A 13,533-nucleotide genomic window follows, 5' to 3' on the forward strand; every position below is an offset into this window, starting at 1 on the left:
CCAATCTGTCAAGTGTCTGTGTATTCTGACGCACCTCCTGAGAATTTTGCTTCAATTGTTCTGTGTTAGCATTCACACTTGCTGTCAATACTGCCAGCTGTGCTAAAATTTGCTCCTCAAAAGATTTCACAGAGCCTTTTCTTTGATCCCTTCTTTTCACTGTCTGTGCTGGTGTTGTTTTATCATCATCCATTCTCAAGGTCACCCAGCTGCAGATGGTTTCCTAGGCTCTGAGAACTCCAAAAATCACTTTAAACTGTCAAAAGCACTATTTTTTATGGCCACTAGAGGGACCCTTGCTGTTCAGTCTGTAATCCCAATAGATAACCACAGAAGTCGTACTGTTTCACTTTCAGTTACAGGTGGGTAGCCGTGCTGGTCTGCCATAGTCGAAACAAAATAGAAAATTCTTTCCAGTAGCACCTTAGAGACCGACTGAGATTGTTCTTGGTATGAGCTTGGTATCTGAAGAAGTGTGCATGCACACGAAAGCTCATACCAAGAACAAACTCAGTTGGTCTCTAAGGTGCTACTGGAAAGAATTTTCTATTTTGTTTCACTTTCAGGCAAAGTCAAAAGAGTTACCAAAAGTTTTTGTACAAATCCAAAGTGTTTCAAAGTGGCTTTCTGCTCCTTCTAACCCTTCAAAGTCCTCCCAGGGCTTCCACAGGTTTCAAAGCAGCAGTAAATTCAAGTCGGAAACAATGTATCCAACAGTATACTCAGTTCTTTGCATCTCAATGGCTGCCCACAGACTGACCCGGCTTCCGTATTCCAGAGGGCGCATGGGGCTACCTCTTTCAATTTCGCCTTCAAAAACACTCTTAAGTCCCACTTTCTTGCCCCCCCCCCACTGGGTTTTACCCCTCAGGGGGCTTGCTTTTCCCAAACTTTAAACTTTTTATAAACTTCAAAAAGTTCTCGGCTGTACATTAAGTCCCGTTACAACAGTCCTATCGCAAGCAGGGGGAGACGGACTTCCTTTTTACGTCTCCCTCCGATCCAAATCTTCTAAAATTTTCAAATAATGAATGCTCCTTACTTACAGAGTCCAAAACTTTCAAATCCAATTTAAGGAAGGATGAGGCGCTCTTAATCCGCCGGCAACGCTGCTTCACAATGTCAGGCAAGCGGTTGATTCAAGCGCCCGCGCCTACCACCTCACCCGCTCTCGGCAGCTCTTATTAGAGCTTACCGGGGGGCAAAGGAGGCGCAAAGGGCATCAGCCGAATCTCCAAGTCTGCAGAACTCTCAATCTGCAGTTTAAACGGGGCCGTATCGCAGTAACGGTACCCCAGAAGCCTGGCAACGTCGGCACCCCCCAGACTGGGAAGGAACCCTGCCGATCGGTAATGGCGCTCACCGGAAGTCCAATAGTTTATAAATTTTACCCAAAAGGTAGACCTCTATTATGATGGACTCAAATTTTGTCTTTTCAATGATTGAACTGTCTTTCTTGAATCTGGATATAAGTTGAGAGTAAGCAAGCAGATTCATTGTAGAATTTTACAATTTTAAAATTCTACAAGGCAGGCTTAAATTTTAAAATTCTACAAGGCAGGCTTAAGCAGTATGTGGACCGAGAACTCCCAGAAGTGCAAGATGGATTTTGAAGGGGCAGAGGAACCAGAGACCAAATTGCAAACATGCGCTGGATTATGGAGAAAGCTAGAGAGTTCCAGAAAAACATTTACTTCTGCTTCATTGACTACGCAAAAGCATTTGACTGTGTCGACCACAGCAAACTATGGCAAGTGCTTAAAGAAATGGGAGTGCCGGATCACCTCATCTGTCTCCTGAGAAATCTCTATGTGGGACAAGAAGCTACAGTTAGAACTGGATATGGAATAACTGATTGGTTCAAAATTGGGAAAGGAGTACGACAAGGCTGTATATTGTCTCCCTGCTTATTTAACTTATATGCACAATTCATCATGCGAAAGGTTGGGCTGGATGAATCCCAAACCGGAATGAAGATTGCCGGAAAAAATATCAACAACCTCAGATATGCTGATGATACTACCTTGATGGCAGAAAGTGAGGAGGAATTAAAGAACCTTTTAATGAGGGTGAAAGAAGAGAGCGCTAAATATGGTCTGAAGATCAACATCAAAAAAACTAAGATCATGGCCACTGGTCCCATCACCTCCTGGCAAATAGAAGGGGAAGAAATGGAGGCAGTGAGAGATTTCACTTTCTTGGGTTCCATGATCACTGCAGATGGTGACAGCAGTCACGAAATTAGAAGACGCCTGCTTCTTGGAAGAAAAGCAATGACAAACCTAGACAGCATCTTAAAAAGCAGAGACATCACCTTGCCGACAAAGGTCCGTATAGCTAAAGCTATGGTTTTCCCAGTAGTAATGTACGGAAGTGAGAGCTGGACCATCAAGAAGGCTGATCGCCGAAGAATTGATGCTTTTGAATTATGGTGCTGGAGGAGACTCTTGAGAGTCCCATGGACTGCAAGAAGATCAAACCTATCCATTCTTAAAGAAATCAGCCCTGAGTGCTCACTGGAAGGACAGATCCTGAAGTTGAGGCTCCAGTACTTTGGCCACCTCATGAGAAGAGAAGACTCCCTGGAAGAGACCCTGATGTTGGGAAAGATCAAGGAGAAGGGGACGACAGAGGACGAGATGGTTGGACAGTGTTCTCGAAGCGACTAACATGAGTTTGGCCAAACTGCGAGAGGCAGTGAAGGATAGGCGTGCCTGGCGTGGCCTGGTCCATGGGGTCACGAAGAGTCGGACACGACTGAACGACTGAACAACAACAACAACAACAACAACAACAAGCAGATTCATATTTCTCTTCTTCTTTAATACTTCAGCATGAATTTGATCTGTTCTTGAAGACGAACCATATCTTGGTACAATATATAGTCGTACATTCTCCTCTTGGCTCTAATAAAAACGTTCCAGTGGTCACATTAACAGTGCAGGAGAGGGTATTTTTGTGTTTAATGTGGTGCAACATGATTTTTGTGGTGCAGGTTGTGCCCCGGGCTATGATGTGTGATTTTCCGGTGACTTCTGGGTGGCCCAAAACAAAAAGGGTGCGGATCAATGAGGATCCGTGCTTCAGAACCAGGTTTTGGGGCCGTGGTATCACCACGAAACGGTGGATCCGTGTTTTTGTGGTGCAGGCTGTGCCTCTGGCTATGATGTGTGATTTGCCGGTGAGTCTGATGTGGCGCAGTGCAAAAGGGTGCGGATTCGTGAGGATCCGCGCTTCAGAACCCCGTTTTTGGGCCATGGTGCGGCCAGGAAGCGGTGGACCCGTGTTTTTTGTGGTGCAGGCTGTGCCCCTGGCTATGATGTGTGACTTGCCGGTGAGTTTGATGTGGCGCAGTGCAAAAGGGTGCGGATTCGTGAGGATCCGCTCTTCAGAACCCCGTTTTTGGGCCGTGGTGCGGCCAGGAAGCGGTGGACCCGTGTTTTTTGTGGTGCAGGCTGTGCCCCTGGCTATGATGTGTGACTTGCCGTTGAGTTTGATGTGGCGCAGTGCAAAAGGGTGCGGATTCGTGAGGATCCGCGCTTCAGAACCCTGTTTTTGGGCCGTGGTGTCTCCAGGAAGCGGTGGACCCGTGTTTTTTGTGGTGCAGGCTGTGCCCCTGGCTATGATGTGTGACTTGCCGGTGAGTTTGATGTGGCGCAGTGCCAAAAGGGTGCGGATTCGAGAGGATCCGCGCTTCAGAACCCCGTTTTTGGGCCGTGGTGTCGCCAGGAAGCGGTGGACCCGTGTTTTTTGTGGTGCAGGCTGTGCCCCTGGCTATGTTGTGTGACTTGCCGGTGAGTTTGATGTGGCGCAGTGCAAAAGGGGTGCGGATTCGTGAGGATCCGCGCTTCAGAACCCCGTTTTTGGGCCGTGGTGTCGCCAGGAAGCGGTGGACCCGTGTTTTTTGTGGTGCAGGCTGTGCCTCTGGCTATGATGTGTGATTTGCCGGTGAGTTTGATGTGGCGCAGTGCCAAAAGGGTGCGGATTTGTGAGGATCCGCGCTTCAGAACCCCGTTTTTGGGCCGTGGTGTCGCCAGGAAGCGGTGGACCCGTGTTTTTTGTGGTGCAGGCTGTGCCTCTGGCTATGATGTGTGATTTGCCGGTGAGTTTGATGTGGCGCAGTGCCAAAAGGGTGCGGATTCGTGAGGATCCGCGCTTCAGAACCCCGTTTTTGGGCCGTGGTGTCGCCAGGAAGCGGTGGACCCGTGTTTTTTGTGGTAAAGGCTGTGCCTCTGGCTATGATGTGTGATTTGCCGGTGAGTTTGATGTGGCGCAGTGCCAAAAGGGTGCGGATTCGTGAGGATCCGCGCTTCAGAACCCCGTTTTTGGGCCGTGGTGTCGCCAGGAAGCGGTCGACCCGTGTTTTTTGTGGTGCAGGCTGTGCCCCTGTCTATGATGTGTGACTTTCCGGTGAGTTTGATGTGGCGCAGTGCCAAAAGGGTGCGGATTCGTGAGGATCCGCGCTTCAGAACCCCGTTTTTGGGCCGTGGTGTCGCCAGGAAGCGGTGGACCCGTGTTTTTTGTGGTGCAGGCTGTGCCCCTGGCTATGATGTGTGACTTTCCGGTGAGTTTGATGTGGCGCAGTGCCAAAAGGGTGCGGATTCGTGAGGATCCGCGCTTCAGAACCCCGTTTTTGGGCCGTGGTGTCGCCAGGAAGCGGTGGATCCATGATGTTTGTGGTGCAGGCTGTGCCCCTGGCTATGTTGTGTGATTTGCTGGTGAGTTTGATGTGGCGCAGTGCAAAAGGGTGCGGATTCGTGAGGATCCGCGCTTCAGAACCCTGTTTTTGGGCCGTGGTGCGGCCAGGAAGCGGTGGACCCGTGTTTTTTGTGGTGCAGGCTGTGCCCCTGGCTATGATGTGTGACTTGCCGGTGAGTTTGATGTGGCGCAGTGCAAAAGGGTGCGGATTCGTGAGGATCCGCTCTTCAGAACCCCGTTTTTGGGCCGTGGTGCGGCCAGGAAGCGGTGGACCCGTGTTTTTTGTGGTGCAGGCTGTGCCCCTGGCTATGATGTGTGACTTGCCGTTGAGTTTGATGTGGCGCAGTGCAAAAGGGTGCGGATTCGTGAGGATCCGCGCTTCAGAACCCTGTTTTTGGGCCGTGGTGTCTCCAGGAAGCGGTGGACCCGTGTTTTTTGTGGTGCAGGCTGTGCCCCTGGCTATGATGTGTGACTTGCCGGTGAGTTTGATGTGGCGCAGTGCAAAAAGGGTGCGGATTCGTGAGGATCCGCGCTTCAGAACCCCGTTTTTGGGCCGTGGTGTCGCCAGGAAGCGGTGGACCCGTGTTTTTTGTGGTGCAGGCTGTGCCCCTGGCTATGTTGTGTGACTTGCCGGTGAGTTTGATGTGGTGCAGTGCAAAAGGGGTGCGGATTCGTGAGGATCCGCGCTTCAGAACCCCGTTTTTGGGCCGTGGTGTCGCCAAGAAGCGGTGGACCCGTGTTTTTTGTGGTGCAGGCTGTGCCTCTGGCTATGATGTGTGATTTGCCGGTGAGTTTGATGTGGCGCAGTGCCAAAAGGGTGCGGATTCGTGAGGATCCGCGCTTCTGAACCCTGTTTTTGGGCCGTGGTGTCGCCAGGAAGCGGTGGACCCGTGTTTTTTGTGGTGCAGGCTGTGCCTCTGGCTATGATGTGTGATTTGCCGGTGAGTTTGATGTGGCCCAGTGCCAAAAGGGTGCGGATTCGTGAGGATCCGCGCTTCAGAACCCCGTTTTTGGGCCGTGGTGTCGCCAGGAAGCGGTGGACCCGTGTTTTTTGTGGTGCAGGCTGTGCCCCTGGCTATGATGTGTGATTTGCCGGTGAGTTTGATGTGGCGCAGTGCAAAAGGGTGCGGATTCGTGAGGATCCGCACTTCAGAACCATGTTTTTGCGCCATTGCAGCCTCACGGAATAGTGGAAACGTGATTTTTTTGGTCCTGCCTATAGATTAGTATTTGGTGTAGAGTATCATGGTGGTTTTATTTTGTTTCAATATAAAAATCATATGAATTCATGTGGATCCATGCCTCAGATCTATATTTTTGTGGTGCAGAACCCCGTTTTTGGGCCGTGGTGTCGCCAGGAAGCGTTGGATCCGTGTTTTTTGTGGTGCAAGCTGTGCCCCTGGCTATGATGTGTGATTTGCCGGTGAGTTTGATGTGGCGCAGTGCAAAAAGGGTGCGGATCCATGAGGATCCGTGCTTCAGAACCCCGTTTTTGGGCCGTGGTGTCGCCAGGAAGCGGTGGACCCGTGTTTTTTGTGGTGCAGGCTGTGCCCCTGGACATTATGTGTGATTTGACGGTTAGTTAGGGGTGGCCCAATGCAAAAAGGGTGCGGATCCGTGAGGATCCGTGCTTCAAAACCAAGTTTTTGCGCCATATTGTCGCGAGGAAGCCATGGATCCCAGATTTTTGTGGTGCAGGCTGTGCCCCTGGACATGATATGTGATTTGACGGTGAGTTTGGGGTGTCCCAATGCAGAAATCATGAGGATCCATGAGGATCCGTGTTTTTTAAACAAGTTTTTGCACCATTGTGGCCCCACAAAACAGTGGGTGCATGATTTTTTTGATGCTACATATAGACTGAGATGTGGTCTACAGTATCATGGTGGTTTTTTTTCATTTGAATGAAAAAATCATATGAATTCATGAGGATCCGTCTAGATCCGCCTTTTACCCTTTTCCCATTACCAGCCACCAGCTGTTTACATTATGGGCAGCAGGTCGGGGTTTTGTTTTTTTTAACAGTTCCATAGCAGACAGGCAGCAATAGGTGAAAGCTTCTCCAGATTTCCCTCTCTACTAGCTGGCTACAGCTATACCCGTTGAATCCCCGCCTGTCACTTCACCATAAAAAAGAGAAAGAAAATTAGAAAGTCATTTACTTCCCTAAGGCCTAAGCCCTAAGCCATTCAAACTGAACCCACCCCCTACTGCTTCCCGCTCTCTCCCATAAAGGGCAAAACGGGTTTGGGGCTCGCAGCGCTTTGAAGGCCCCGTTTCGCCCCCTTAGCAACAGTTGCCAAGAACTGCGTAAGGAGCGAAAGGCGCCGAAGAAGCCAAGAGCGCCACGCATGCGCTCATGGAGTGAAGCGCTGGAGCTGCGAAGCTGGGGAGGGTTGGCTAAGAAGAGGCTCGTGCTTGGGGCGAAGCTGCTTTCCCCCTCTCCTTCCCCCCTCCCTCCCTCCCTCCTGAAAAAGTGGGCGGGGTGGGAGAGAGAGAGAGATGTAGGAGGCCTCGGAGAATTCCATGCTCCTTTTATGCAGGCGCAAAGGCAGCCGCGTCCTACAGGCTGGGTGAGTCCATTCCGCGCCTGGGGGGGGGGGGATGGAGAAGGTTTGCGGGCGTTTCTATTTCTGCGGAGGGGTGTGGCCGCAAGGGCTATAGTGCTGTGCCCGGTCAGTTCACGACGGCGGCGGGGCAGGAGTTTAATTTGCGGATCTGCCTTTGCTCCTGGGAGGGGCAGAAGGGGCAGGCCGAAGAAATGTGGGCGTCGCGTTATTTTTGTCCGTTATGTGGCATAAATTAATGGTGGTGGTGCTCCATTGCAAGGGAGCCTACCTTGCAAATAGAGTAGGGGGCGTAGGGAGCTGGCTGGGAATGAGAGGCTGCTGGTAAAATGGCTCCCAGGACCTTTAGTTAAATGGGGGGGCGTGCAAGTGTTATATCATAAGGTATACACGGCTTCGGTCTTGTTCCTTTTCAAAACGACCCCAGGAGGCACGTGGTCCCTGTTTTAATAGATGGGAAACTAAGGCCAAAAGACTGCCAGTGAATCTGCTGCTGAACAAGAATATTTTCTTCCCAGCTATACCGGTTATAGTTGCTTTTTAAGAGTTGCCAGCTTCTTTTCTTACCAGGGCTCCTGTGTATTTAAATAGGAGAATGATTGTCCGGCATTTAACACTTTAAAATGGAAAGGGTGTCTGTTGAGAAGAGATGAGTGCTGATTTATTTGTGTGTGTGAATGTACAAGAGCCACGCCACAAACAAAATAGTTTTCAACTCTTGCTGGCATTATAGGAAAAACAAAATAAAATAAAAAATTCTTTCCAGTAGCATCTTAGAGACCAACTAAGTTTGTTCTTGGTATGAGCTTTTGTGTGCATGCACACTTCTTCAGATACACTGAGACGGAAGTCACCAAACCCTTAAATACAGTGAGGGAGTGGGGAGGGGTATTACTCAGGAGGGTGGTGGGAATGGGTGATCAACTGATAGGTGTGGAAAACCTGTTGATGACTCTTAACGGCTGCAATTAGTCCTGCAGGGAAGGCAAGAGGTGAGATGGCTAAAGATAGCTTTGTCATGTATAATGAGATAAGAATCCAATGTCTTTGTTCAGACCAGGTTTCTCCATGGTTTTAAGTTTGGTGATTAGTTGTAATTCAGCCACTTCTGCAACTGGCATTATAGGAAGTTGCTGCTTCTGTGTTTATGTTATATTGACACCCCCCCCCCTATTCTCCTTTAGGAAGGGATTGGAGTAGGAGTCTTTCTCACCATCCCAAGAGATTATTATTATTGCTACATTTGTATCCCGCCTTTCCTACAGAGAGCTCAAGGTGTGGGGCATGGTTATCTACCCACTCTTTTAGTATTCACAACAACCCTGTGGGGTAGACTGAGAGACAGTGACCGGCCCTAAGGCACCGAGCAAACATCATAGCTGAGTGGGAACTTGAACCTTGTTCTGTCAGGTCTTGGTAGAACACTAACCACTACACCACACTGCCGCTGCTTTCTGTGCTGCTTCAACATAAAAATGCTCCCCATTTACTCAAGAGTGTCCCCAGCCACAGTGGAAGGTTGGGCTCTGACAAATGGCCCATGCTAGTTGGAGACACTTTCCTTGTCCATCCCAGCCTCTCATCAAGGACAAATCAGACAATAACTGGGCTTTCCCTCTTTGAAGGTGCCACCTGCTGGCTGCCAGCATGCCTACCCTGGAACCTGAGCAACTGACCATCAGAGAAATGAGAGAGGAGGAGACACCGATTGTCTTGGAGCTTCTGAAGGTGAGGTGGGCTTAGGAGAGAGGTGGCGGAGAGCACTCTTTCCTTCCTTTCTAGAAACTTATGGAATGTGCCATTTAATAGGAACTTTCCCCTAGAAGTGGGGAAGGCAGTTTGGTGTTCTCCAGATGTTGTGGACTACAACTCCCTTCATCCTTTACCACTGGCAATGCTGATGGGCTGGTGAGAGTTGTAATCCACCAAACTGGAGGACACTGCATTGTCTATTTTATATTTTAGAGCAGTTGCACATTGCAAGGGAACTGTGTGTGTGTGTGTGTTTTCTAGGAAGCTGTTTCAGTTCATTTAGGGCAATACTTCTCAAACTTGGGCTGCCAGCTGTTTTTGGACTACAACTCCCATCATCCCTGACCACTGGTCCTGCTAGCTAGGGATCATGGGAGTTGTAGTCCAACAACAACCAGAGAGCAAAGTTTGGGAAGCACAGATTTAGGATAACTAAGAAGCCTTATCAGTGTCCCAAGTAGGAAACCTTCTAGAGCAGCATCTTTTGCAAAGCGCAGAGCTCCTCAACAGACAACTTGGAATGGGCAGGGATGTTTGCAAAACACTGAACTGGAATTACTGGTTCTGCATGCAACTTTATTTCCTGATTGTGATGCTAGCACTTCTGTTTTCTCGCATGCCTTTCACTCTGCAGTACCTGTTGCAAAGGTGTGTTTTTTTATACTGATCATTCACTCTAAATTTCATTCACAGCAGTGAGTGTGGTGTGACACAACAATGAAGGTCATTGAACATTGCCACTACTCCTCCACCCTTTCCGCACATGCATGCTTCTGTTCTCCCATAATTCACCCATGAAAACAGTAGGAAAGATCTTTGTGCTGGCACACTGCCTCAGATTTTGTCACTTTACAACTACAATTTTCTGGCTTATTGGGGTTGCAAACAGATTTTTTTATGAAAGCAATTAACATGGAAATGAGCACTAAACTTCACCGTATTCTGCTAGATTTCCAGAAGCAGCTTTTACATAACGTAAAAGCACAAATATAATGTAGAAATTAGAGAAGCAGAATAAACTGCTGTGTGAAAGCAGCCCACTCTTCCTGCCACCTCCACTCTGATTTTTTTTTTGGGGGGGGGGGTTTAACTGAGCATATTAAACCTAGAGAGAGAGAAAAATTGAGGAGATGTGTGCAGCATAAAAACATTAAAGGGAACTTAGCAAGAAGAGGAGCAGCAATTGATGATACTTACCTCCAAGGGTTGGGCAATAAGCAATTGTGTTATTTATCCCACAGTTAAACACTAGAAAGAAAATTCCCTTCACACTTAAAGACTGGGAAGAAAATTTCCTAAGGGAAAGAAAATGTGGTTCAACCCACTGGATCTATCTCATTTCCAATGCTGTTTTGTTGAGGTTCCTTGTTTCCCACTAGGGCTTGCATTATAGAGAAGCTGGGGTAGAACAGGACAGTTCTGCTTTCAGCGTGGCTCTTGACTCTCCAGCCTTTTCTTAGCTCTGTGCAAGTTGCTACAGACACCATAGAATTCCCCTCCTTGTACGTTTTCAGGTAAAGTGAAGGATAAGCATTTGTTTAGAGATACACAACACATCCTGGGTCCCTCAGCTGTATATGATCCTTTACTTCATGTCTCTTTCTGTTTCTTTCCCCACCAGGATGGATTCAAGGATACAGAGAACCGCCTGATCCTCTATGTGCTGACGCGGCCTCTGGCTTTGCTGCTGATGGCGGTGGTGAGCAGCGGCCTGCGTTTCTTCCTGAACTCGTTTGTGGTGGCTCTCGTGCTGCCGGTCCTGCTCACCGTGGTGGCTCTGAAGCTTCTGCTGTGGCGCTCGCCGGACTTGAGGCACCTGCATGCCTACTACAGCTCAGGGCAGCGCGGGCTGTGGGTGGCTGTATACGATGAGGACGACGTGTGCGGCTGCGTGGCTCTGGAGCCCTGCGGCGGGGAACCACGCACGGCGGAGCTCAAGCGCCTGGCTGTGAACCGCTGGTACCGGCGCTCTGGTGTGGGCCGCTCCCTCCTCAGCTTCCTGGAGGCTCACGCTCGCGCCCAGGGCTTCAAATTCTTAGTGGCCCAGGTCTCGGTAGTCACCAAGGCGGCGATTGGGCTGTTTGAGAACACTGGCTACAACATGAGTGGTGGGCGGCGGTGGCTGGGCTACACCATTCAGCAGGAGTTCAGCAAGGAGCTCTAGTTGGTCTGCCTGCCATTCAGCCACTAGGGAGGGACCCAGGGAGGGACAGCGGATGGTCTTGAGGAATTCCTGCCTGCCCCCTAAATGTGGGGAAAGCACCGAGCTCCAGAAACAAGACTGCAGGGAACAAGTCATCTCTTAAGCCCCCAAACAGGGCAGTTCCTCTCGGCAAAAGTGGCTTTCTCCGCCTGGAAAATCGGACGCTGTAGCCATGAACACACAGCTAAGCAGGGGAAGGGGTTGTCCATTAAGAGCCTTCTCCCCGGTCTGCCACATCCCTGTCATTTAGAGATTTCCACCAAAGCCACCCCAGATTATCTGTCCATAGTTTTGATGGGCGGAAATAACCAATGGTTAGTTGTCCCGCCCCACCCCACCCCACCCCCGAATGCCCTGCCTCATGTCAGACTCTACACCAAGCACATTCAAATCTTACACCAGGGTAAACCTCAAATTCTAGGACTTGCATAAATACTGCATATCAAGCAAACCTGGATTCCTATACAGTGCAGTCGGCGTGAATGGCATTTTACAGAATATGAGAGGGCAGGTCTCTCTGCCAAGGAGATTTATTTATTTATTTGCTTTGTTTTATTTAATAATAATTTTATTTATACCCCCATCCATCTGGCTGGGTTGCTGTATAGCCTTGCCCTATTCTAATGTCTTTTTGTGCATTTGGAACTTCATGGGGAGGAATGTGTTTTTGTGTGTGTGTGTGTGGGTGGGTGGGTGGTGGTGCAGCAGGTGGGAAAAGGTTTGCGGAATATGCACAGGTGTGTGTGGACAACTTTTTTGCTTGCTCCAAATCTCCCCCTCCCTCCCAAGCTGCTTTTCCTTAAAAAGAAGGAGCTGCTGGTCTTCTGTTACGCTCATTTCCATACAACATGCAGTTTGACTTACAAGATGGCAAATGGCGCCTTGTTCTCTGTTGGATTTGTACAGCTACCAAACTAGATAGATTCGAGGATGATCCATTCAGGGCTTTATAGGTCAAGGCTGATCCTGTCAACTGTGTCTCTATACGCACATGGGTTTTTTTTTGTTTTTGTTTTTGATGGTATCATTGCAGCTAACAGGGACTTTCAGCTTCCTCCCGAGTCCCAGGACTTGGGGTCTGAAGAGAGAGAACCTCTTCCATGTGGCTTGGTTTCTGGATCCCAGTTCCTCCAGAGGCCGAAGCAATTGATAAAACTGTGGATTGGCTGTGGGATGGGTGGGAATCACATTTCCAGTTCCCAGCTCCCAACTCAACTCAGCCTGGGCTTGCAGCATCTCTGCGAGTGCACCCCACTCCCCAAGAGGACACAGCAGACTGGAGACTCTATGATAAGGCAATTCAGGGAAGTGTATGATATCACTGTAGATAAATATGTCTTGCTAACGGCCTGTGATTATAAGTGGGAAGAAGTGGCTGGACCCAGGGGTGTAGGTCATAATACAGAAATGCACCCTGCAGCCCTCTGGAATGAATCCCCGTTGGTGGGGACTGGGTTACCTAGTGTTGGAGGGTAGAGGAGATATTTTGCATTCATTATAAGTGCTCTCAATATGAGCCATTTCCTTTTCCCCACAGGAGCGATCCCTAAAGAAGGAACAGGGAGCAATGGCTCATTTCTTTTTAACAGGAGGCTGAGTATTTCAGCTGGAAACCACCTTCCTTGGAAAAGTTGGGCCATTGGATGAGGGGGAAAATCTCCACTCTTCCCCCCACCCCATAAAAAGCTTGCCTACCCTAGTGTGTCTAGGGAAAATTTATTTTCCCAAAGTGGATGAAAACTGGGAAATGGGCTTGAAGTGTGAGGGTGATAAAACATGTCCGCAAAGATTAGATCTTTATATGTGGAGAATCCAGAGGGGGGAAACTTGTGATACAGAGAGTTTTACCAAAGGTAAAATGGCATATGTGTATGAATATGTACAGGAGCGGGCTTCCCCAGGTTTATGTAATTTAAAATGAAGGTAGATGTTCCTCCATTTAAGAAATGAATGGTGGGTAGGGAGAGGGAGGAATCCAAACAGGGGTGGTGATTTGGAGAGGGTTTCAAAACGCTGGAAAGGAACGACTTTCTGTATGTATGTCTAAATAAATATTTAGATGGTTTTAATTAAATAATTTTAATGACTTGAGCAGTTCAATTGCACTCTGTGTATAAACGTCATTGGCGGATGAAATTTAAGAGTAGAAATTAATTAAATACACATTTTAAAACAATCTGAATGGCATGGAAATTATCTGTATTCTTGCGTATCTGTGATGCAGCCTGAAATTTCTGAAGAGTTCAGCGCAGCTCCACATCAGACATATTACACTAGTGTCGCCTTGCAGCCCTTCGAAAAAATGTTTGGTGC

At 48.8% G+C, this 13,533-nt stretch overlaps 1 protein-coding gene across 3 annotated transcripts; it reads left to right on the top strand.

Moving 5' to 3' along the window:
- The first annotated feature begins 7,165 nt into the window (after positions 1 to 7,165).
- Positions 7,166 to 11,513, top strand: NAT14 (N-acetyltransferase 14 (putative)). Of its 3 annotated transcripts, none has more exons than XM_033170104.1 (3): positions 7,166 to 7,271; positions 8,891 to 8,993; positions 10,639 to 11,513. In XM_033170104.1, the coding sequence occupies exons 1-3, from the start codon at positions 7,225 to 7,227 to the stop codon at positions 11,179 to 11,181; spliced, it is 693 nt and encodes a 230-aa protein (XP_033025995.1). In that variant the 5' UTR covers positions 7,166 to 7,224; the 3' UTR covers positions 11,182 to 11,513. The 3 variants fall into 3 exon arrangements, with proteins under 3 accessions (XP_033025995.1, XP_033025997.1, XP_033025996.1); XM_033170106.1 differs by lacking the exon at positions 7,166 to 7,271 and adding an exon at positions 7,303 to 7,373; XM_033170105.1 differs by lacking the exon at positions 7,166 to 7,271 and adding an exon at positions 8,572 to 8,594.
- The last annotated feature ends 2,020 nt before the right edge of the window (positions 11,514 to 13,533 follow it).

Source organism: Lacerta agilis, chromosome 14 (assembly GCF_009819535.1).
Source record: "Lacerta agilis isolate rLacAgi1 chromosome 14, rLacAgi1.pri, whole genome shotgun sequence".
Taxonomy (NCBI): domain Eukaryota; kingdom Metazoa; phylum Chordata; class Lepidosauria; order Squamata; family Lacertidae; genus Lacerta; species Lacerta agilis.

Bases quoted from the DNA above. Each gene is read 5' to 3' on its own strand.
- NAT14 (XM_033170104.1), top strand. From the start codon at position 7,225: ATGCTCCTTTTATGCAGGCGCAAAGGCAGCCGCGTCCTACAGGCTGG. The intron at 7,272-8,890 runs GTGAGTCCATTC...CCCTCTTTGAAG, and splicing joins AGCCGCGTCCTACAGGCTGG to GTGCCACCTGCTGGCTGCCA. The intron at 8,994-10,638 runs GTGAGGTGGGCT...TTTCCCCACCAG, and splicing joins TTGTCTTGGAGCTTCTGAAG to GATGGATTCAAGGATACAGA.